This window comes from Perca fluviatilis, chromosome 7 (assembly GCF_010015445.1).
Source record: "Perca fluviatilis chromosome 7, GENO_Pfluv_1.0, whole genome shotgun sequence".
NCBI classification, from domain to species: domain Eukaryota; kingdom Metazoa; phylum Chordata; class Actinopteri; order Perciformes; family Percidae; genus Perca; species Perca fluviatilis.
The window spans coordinates 40478914-40487530 of record NC_053118.1 but is presented as its reverse complement, the minus strand read 5'-3'; the positions used below and the strand labels follow the sequence as shown (position 1 = coordinate 40487530).

Below are 8617 nucleotides of genomic sequence, written 5' to 3'. Positions count from 1 at the left end.
GATGAACGAACAAACAAACTTTAAACTTGCCCTGATCGATAATAAATCAGTTAATTATAATACTATTATATTATATATAACATATATATAATATATAGCGGAACCGTGCTGTGTTCAGGGTAATATCCTGTTGACTGAACTCTTATTGTGAAGGGTTTCCTGTTTGTTCTGATAGTTACGGTAACAGCTGATGTGGTCCGACAGTCAGGAAGCAGCCACGCTTCATATTATACTACATGCACATACTATATACTAGATACTATATACTAGATACTAGATATACATCAGTCAGGAGCTCCGCAGCCAACCGAAGGGTCTGTTGATACTTCTTATTATACTACATGTACTATATATATCAATATACTGTATGTTAGTGTTAGCTCTATTCTACCGTCTCTGAGTTAGTAAGGGCAGCAGCCCCACGGTCCGTTTATTATATATATTATATTATATTATATATATTATATTATACTGTATGTTAGTGTTAGGGTCCATTTATTATTATATATATTATATTATATATATTATATTATACTGTATGTTAGTGTTAGGGTCCGTTTATTATTATATATATTATTTTAAATATATTATATTATACTGTATGTTAGTGTTAGGGTCCGTTTATTATTATTATTATATATATATAATATATATATATATATACACACACACACACACACACTGTATGTTAGTGTTAGCTCTATTCTACCGTCTCTGAGTGAGTAAGGGCAGCAGCCCCACGGTCCGTTTATTATATATATTATATTATATATATTATATTCATTATATTATATATATTATATTATACTGTATGTTAGTGTTAGGGTCCGTTTATTATATATATATTATATTATATTATATATATTATGCTGTATGTTAGTGTTAGGGTCCGTTTATTATTATATATATTACATTATATATATTATATTATACTGTATGTTATTGTTAGGGTCCGTTTATTATTTATATATATTATATTATGCTGTATGTTAGTGTTAGGGTCCGTTTATTATTATATATATTATATTATATTATATTATGCTGTATGTTAGTGTTAGGGTCCGTTTATTATTATATATATTATATTATATATATATATATATATATTATGCTGTATGTTAGTGTTAGGGTCCGTTTATTATTATATATATTATATTATATATATATATATATATACACTGTATGTTAGTGTTAGGGTCTGTTTATTATTATATATTATATTATATTATGCTGTATGTTAGTGTTAGGGTCCGTTTATTATTATATATATTATATTATATATATATACACACTGTATGTTAGTGTTAGGGTCCGTTTATTATTATATATATTATATTATATATATATATATATATTATGCTGTATGTTAGTGTTAGGGTCCGTTTATTATTATATATATTATATTATATATATATTAGGCTGTATGTTAGTAGGCTATGTTAGTGTTGCCTGAGTTAGTTAAGTCAGAACTGTTATATGTGTGTGTGTGTGTGTGTGGTCTGAACCTGAGCCGACAGAGTTACAGCAGCAGAGGGTCTGGGTTCTGGTTTAGGGACCAGAGGACTGATGGAGGGTCTGGGTTCTGGTTTAGGGACCAGAGGACTGATGCAGGGTCTGGGTTCTGGGTTTAGGGACCAGAGGACTGATGCAGGGTCTGGGTTCTGGGTTTAAGGACCAGAGGACTGAGGACCAGAGGACTGATGGAGGGTCTGGGTTCTGGTTTAGGGACCAGAGGACTGATGGAGGATCCAGAACCTGAACCCAAACTGGTTCTGGTCTTCAGCGGGAAACGGAAGTCCGGGAAGGATTACGTGACGGACCTGATTCACAGCCGGTAAATTAGACCAGACGACCCCTAACCCGTACCACCCTAACCCTAACTAACCCTAACTAACCCTGACTAACCCTAACTAACCCTAACCCTAACTAACCCTAACTAACCCTGACTAACCCTAACTAACCCTAACCCTAACTAACCCTAACTAACCCTGACTAACCCTAACTAACCCTAACCCTAACTAACCCTAACGATGGTTTATTAGTGTTCAATATTTATATTCTATCTATTACCGGGAGATTAATCAACATGTTTATCAACAATCAGCTAACAGCTAACAGCTAACTAACAGCTGTTAACTAATCTAACTAACAGCTGTTAACTAAGTTAACTAACAGCTGTTAACTAAGTTAACTAAGTGATTAAGTTATCTGTTGATTGTTGTGAGTCTGAATCAGAGTTTAGTTAAACTATTATTTATTTCTGTTAAAACTGTAAACTGAATCTAATAATCAGCTGATCATTACAGAGCTAATCAATAGTCAGCTGATCATTACAGAGCTAATCAATAATCAGCTGATCATTAGCGGGTCAGATATATTAAATATATTCACTAGAGTTAACACCTGTCTCTTAGCCAATCACTGACTGTTTCTTCTTCTTCTGTAGTTTGGGACCAGATGTTTGCTGCGTCCTGCGTCTGTCTGGACCTCTGAAACAGCAGTATGCTCAGGTGAGAACAACACACACCTGTAACTCACCTTTACCATAACTGCTGAGTCATGGTGTACGCTCCGGTGAGAACAACACACACCTGTAACCCTTTACCATAACTGCTGAGTCATGGTGTACGCTCAGGTGAGAACAACACACACCTGTAACCCTTTACCATAACTGCTGAGTCATGGTGTACGCTCAGGTGAGAACAACACACACCTGTAACCCTTTACCATAACTGCTGAGTCATGGTGTACGCTCAGGTGAGAACAACACACACCTGTAACCCTTTACCATAACTGCTGAGTCATGCCGTTTCTGTGTTGGGCCTGTAGGAGCATGGTCTGGACCCGGACCAGCTGCTGGGACCTGGTCTCTATAAGGAGCAGTTTCTGCTGAGTCATGGTGTGTCTGTGTTTCTGCTGAGTCATGCTGTCTCTGTGTTGGGCCTGTAGGAGCATGGTCTGGACCTGGACCAGCTGCTGGGACCTGGTCTCTATAAGGAGCAGTTTCGGGCCGATATGATTCTTTGGGGAGAAACTCGCCGACGCCACGACCCCGGATTCTTCTGTCGCCTAGCAACCAGAGGAGCACGGCAACCTGTCTGGGTACGTGATGTCACCACGTCTCTGATTAATCTCTGCTCTCTGATTGGTCTCTCTTTAAATATTTCTTTGTTCGTAGAAACACCTCACCTCATATTGTTATTAAGTCTGAAACACCTCATATTGTTATTAAGTCTGAAACATCTCATTGTTATTAAGTCTGAAACATCTCATTGTTGTTAAGTCTGAAACATCTCTCCTCATATTGTTATTAAGTCTGAAACATGTCCTCATACTGTTATTAAGTCTGAAACATCTCTCCTCATATTGTTATTAAGTCTGAAACATGTCCTCATACTGTTATTAAGTCTGAAACATCTCTCCTCATATTTTTATTAAGTCTGAAACATCTCTCCTCATATTGTTATTAAGTCTGAAACATCTCTCCTCATATTGTTATTAAGTCTGAAACATGTCCTCATATTGTTATTAAGTCTGAAACATCTCTCCTCATATTGTTATTAAGTCTGAAACATGTCCTCATATTGTTATTAAGTCTGAAACATCTCTCCTCATATTGTTATTAAGTCTGAAACATGTCCTCATATTGTTATTAAGTCTGAAACATCTCATTGTTATTAAGTCTGAAACATCTCTCCTCATATTGTTATTAAGTCTGAAACATGTCCTCATACAGTTATTAAGTCTGAAACATCTCTCCTCATATTGTTGTTAAGTCTGAAACATCTCTCCTCATACTGTTAAGTCTGAAACATCTCTCCTCATATTGTTATTAAGTCTGAAACATCTCTCCTCATATTGTTATTAAGTCTGAAACATGTCCTCATATTGTTATTTAGTCTGAAACATGTCCTCATATTGTTATTAAGTCTGAAACATGTCCTCATGTCATCTCATATTGTTATTAAGTCTGAAACATCTCATATTGTTATTAAGTCTGAAACATGTCATCTCATATTGTTATTAAGTCTGAAACATGTCCTCATATCATCTCATATTGTTATTAAGTCTGAAACATCTCATATTGTTATTAAGTCTGAAACATGTCATCTCATATTGTTATTAAGTCTGAAACATCTCATATTGTTATTAAGTCTGAAACATCTCATATTGTTATTAAGTCTGAAACATGTCATCTCATATTGTTATTAAGTCTGAAACATCTCATATTGTTATTAAGTCTGAAACATCTCTCCTCATATTGTTATTAAGTCTGAAACATGTCCTCATATTGTTATTAAGTCTGAAACACCTCTCCTCATATTGTTATTAAGTCTGAAACATGTCCTCATATTGTTATTAAGTCTGAAACACCTCTCCTCATATTGTTATTAAGTCTGAAACATCTCATATTGTTATTAAGTCTGAAACATCTCATATTGTTATTAAGTCTGAAACATGTCATCTCATATTGTTATTAAGTCTGAAACATCTCATATTGTTATTAAGTCTGAAACATCTCTCCTCATATTGTTATTAAGTCTGAAACATCTCTCCTCATATTGTTATTAAGTCTGAAACACCTCATATTGTTATTAAGTCTGAAACATGTCCTCATATTGTTATTAAGTCTGAAACATGTCCTCATATTGTTATTAAGTCTGAAACATGTCCTCATATTGTTATTAAGTCTGAAACATGTCCTCATATTGTTATTAAGTCTGAAACACCTCTCCTCATATTGTTATTAAGTCTGAAACATGTCCTCATATTGTTATTAAGTCTGAAACATGTCCTCATATTGTTATTAAGTCTGAAACATGTCCTCATATTGTTATTAAGTCTGAAACATGTCCTCATATTGTTATTAAGTCTGAAACATCTCTCCTCATATTGTTATTAAGTCTGAAACACCTCATATTGTTATTAAGTCTGAAACACCTCATATTGTTATTAAGTCTGAAACATGTCCTCATATTGTTATTAAGTCTGAAACATGTCCTCATATTGTTATTAAGTCTGAAACACCTCTCCTCATATTGTTATTAAGTCTGAAACATCTCATATTGTTATTAAGTCTGAAACATGTCCTCATATTGTTATTAAGTCTGAAACATGTCATCTCATATTGTTATTAAGTCTGAAACATATCCTCATATTGTTAAGTCTGAAACATATCCTCATATTGTTATTAAGTCTGAAACATGTCCTCATATTGTTAAGTCTGAAACATCTCATATTGTTATTAAGTCTGAAACATCTCATATTGTTATTAAGTCTGAAACATGTCATCTCATATTGTTATTAAGTCTGAAACATGTCCTCATATTGTTATTAAGTCTGAAACATCTCATATTGTTATTAAGTCTGAAACATCTCATATTGTTATTAATGTTATAATTAAACCTCAAAGCGCCGCTGAGAGGCCGACACGGCACGGAGCCGCCGTGGCGTCCGGTTGAACATCAACAAAACAAACTGCTCTCTGATTGGTCAGGTGGTGAGCGATGCTCGCCGGCTGTCTGATTACTCTCTGCTCTCTGATTGGTCAGGTGGTGAGCGATGCTCGCCGGCTGTCTGATTACTCTCTGCTCTCTGATTGGTCAGGTGGTGAGCGATGCTCGCCGGCTGTCTGATTACTCTCTGCTCTCTGATTGGTCAGGTGGTGAGCGATGCTCGCCGGCTGTCTGATTACTCTCTGCTCTCTGATTGGTCAGGTGGTGACATGCTCGCTCAATATGAGGGTCGCGGCTGTCTGATTACCTCTCTCTCTGATTGGTCAGGTGGTGATGGTGCCGCTGTCTGATTACTCTCTGCTCTTTGGTCAGGTGGTGATGCTTCTTTTCAGGGACTCTATTATTTTCTATTGTCAGGTGGTGAGTTTACCGGCTGTCTGATTACTCTCTGCTCTGATTGGTCAGGTGGTAGCGATGCTCGCCGGCTGCTGATTACTCTCTGCTCTCTGATTGGTCAGGTGGTGGAGCTGCGCCGGCTGTCTGATTACCTCTCTCTCTGATTGGTCAGGTGGTGAGGTTGGTGATGCTCGCCGGCTGTCTGATTACTCTCTGCTCTCTGATTGTCAGGTGGTGAGCGATGCTCGCCGCTGTCTGATTACCTCTGCTTCTGATTGGTCAGGTGGTGATATGCTCGCCGGCTGTCTGATTACTCTCTGCTCTCTGATTGGTCAGGTGGTGAGCGATGCTCGCCGGCTGTCTGATTACTCTTTCTTTGTTTCAGGTGCAGCATGTGATAGCTGATTGGTCAGGTGGTCAGCATGCTCGCCGCTGTCTGATTACTCTGCTCTCTGATTGGTCAGGTGGTCAGCGATGCTCGCGCTGATTACTCTCTGTCTCTGATTGGTCAGGTGGTCAGCGGCGTCGCCGCTGTCTGATTACTCTGCTCTCTGATTGGTCAGGTGGTCAGCGATGCTCTCCGGCTTTCTGATTACTCTCTGCTCTCTGATTGGTCAGGTGGCCGTGATGCTCGGCGGCTGTCTGATTACTCTCTGCTCTCTGATTGGTCAGGTGGTGAGCGATGCTCGCCGGCTGTCTGATATACTCTCTCTTTCTGATTGGTCAGGTGGTCAGTGATGCTCGGCGGCTGTCTGATTACTCTCTGCTCTCTGATTGGTCAGGTGGGCGATGCTCGCCGGCTGTCTGATTACTCTCTGTCTCTGATTGGCAGGTGGTCAGCGATGCTCGCCGGCTGTCTGATTACTCTCTGCTCTCCGATTGGTCAGGTGGTCAGCGATGCTCGCCGGCTGTCTGATTACTCTCGCTCTCTGATTGGTCAGGTGGTCAGCGATGCTCGCCTAAATGGAGGTTGCCGGCTGTCTGATTACTCTCTGCTCTCTGATTGGTCAGGTGGTGAGCGATGCTCGCCGGCTGTCTGATTACTCTCTGCTCTCTGATTGGTCAGGTGGTGAGCGATGCTCGCCGGCTGTCTGATTACTCTCTGCTCTCTGATTGGTCAGGTGGTGAGCGATGCTCGCCGGCTGTCTGATTACTCTCTGCTCTCTGATTGGTCAGGTGGTCAGCGATGCTCGCCGGCTGTCTGACCTGCGATGGTTCTTCTCCGAGTTTCCTCGACAGACTCGAAGTGTTCAAGTTCAAAGTTCAGAAACCACTCGGACACAGAGGGGGTGGAGCTTCACCGCAGGTAACGCACCTGTCTGACTGACCGTCCCTCTACCTGTCTGTCTGTCTTTCTTTACTTGTCTGTCTGTCTGATTGACCGTCTCTGTCTCTTTACTGTAACTGTCTGTCTCTCTACCTGTCTGTCTCTCAGGTGTGGATGATGCAGAGTCTGAGTGCGGCCTGGACAGCGGCGTGGAGTTTGATTGGATCATCACCAACGAGGCCGACGCCCCTTCACTAGAAGAGCAGCTGCAGCCAATCCTGAAGCTCGCCGAAGAAGCAGCAGCATCATCGCTGTGATAACTCACCTTCACACAGGAAGCAGCATCATCATCATCGCTGTGATAACTCACCTTCACACAGGAAGCAGCATCATCATCATCGCTGTGATAACTCACCTTCACACAGGAAGCAGCATCATCATCGCTGTGATAACTCACCTTCACACAGGAAGCAGCATCATCATCATCATCGCTGTGATAACTCACCTTCACACAGGAAGCAGCATCATCATCGCTGTGATAACTCACCTTCACACAGGAAGCAGCATCATCATCGCTGTGATAACTCACCTTCACACAGGAAGCAGCATCATCGCTGTGATAACTCACCTTCACACAGGAAGCAGCAGCATCATCATCATCGCTCTGATAACTCACCTTCACACAGGAAGCAGCATCATCATCATCATCGCGTGATAACTCACCTTCACACAGGAAGCAGCATCATCATCATCATCGCCGTTGATAACTCACCTTCACACACGGAAGCAGCAGCATCATCATCATCGCTGTGATAACTCACCTTCACACAGGAAGCAGCATCATCATCATCATCGCTGTGATAACTCACCTTCACACAGGAAGCAGCATCATCATCATCATCGCTGTGATAACTCACCTTCACACAGGAAGCAGCACATCATCATCGCGCGGGATAACTCACCTTACACAGGAAGCAGCATCATCATCATCGCTGTGATAACTCACCTTCACACAGGAAGCAGCATCATCATCATCGCTGTGATAACTCACCTTCACACAGGAAGCAGCATCATCATCGCTGTGATAACTCACCTTCACACAGGAAGCAGCATCATCATCATCATCGCTGTGATAACTCACCTTCACACAGGAAGCAGCATCATCATCATCATCATCGCTGTGATAACTCACCTTCACACAGGAAGCAGCATCATCATCGCTGTGATAACTCACCTTCACACAGGAAGCAGCATCATCATCGCTGTGATAACTCACCTGTACGCCATGTTTACATATTTTTATGAACAGAAACTTGTCTGATGAATAAAACCCAGCGAGTCAGTTTGGATCGGTGCTTTTATTTTATAAAATCCTTTGTGTCATGATTTATTACAATGAGCTGTGACATCAACACAGTGATGACATCATCACCGGCTTCCAGGTAAAAACATCTCTAAACTTTATTTGTTCACGTCATCAGGACAAAGGTCCGCTGCT

The 8617-nt window shown here is 40.4% G+C and overlaps 1 protein-coding gene across 5 annotated transcripts; it reads left to right on the top strand.

Annotated features, from left to right (window-relative positions):
* The first annotated feature begins 184 nt into the window (after positions 1-184).
* On the top strand, positions 185-7465 carry pmvk (phosphomevalonate kinase). 5 transcript variants are annotated; one of them, XM_039806093.1, is made up of 6 exons: positions 185-314; positions 1592-1834; positions 2447-2510; positions 2950-3102; positions 7029-7158; positions 7288-7465. In XM_039806093.1, exons 2-6 carry the CDS (start codon positions 1701-1703, stop codon positions 7434-7436), a joined length of 630 nt encoding a protein of 209 aa, XP_039662027.1. In that variant the 5' UTR covers positions 185-314; positions 1592-1700; the 3' UTR covers positions 7437-7465. The 5 variants fall into 5 exon arrangements, with proteins under 5 accessions (XP_039662027.1, XP_039662030.1, XP_039662029.1 ...); XM_039806096.1 differs by having other exon boundaries at positions 191-314; positions 1726-1834; XM_039806095.1 differs by having other exon boundaries at positions 191-314; positions 1673-1834.
* Positions 7466-8617: the final 1152 nt, after the last annotated feature.

What these genes read in the sequence shown, in the direction of transcription:
- pmvk (XM_039806093.1), top strand. Translation starts at nt 1,701, where the DNA reads ATGGAGGGTCTGGGTTCTGGTTTAGGGACCAGAGGACTGATGGAGGAT. An exon ending in ACGGACCTGATTCACAGCCG is followed by an intron (nt 1,835 to 2,446) that starts GTAAATTAGACC and finishes CTTCTTCTGTAG; the next exon opens with TTTGGGACCAGATGTTTGCT. An exon ending in GGGGTGGAGCTTCACCGCAG is followed by an intron (nt 7,159 to 7,287) that starts GTAACGCACCTG and finishes TCTGTCTCTCAG; the next exon opens with GTGTGGATGATGCAGAGTCT.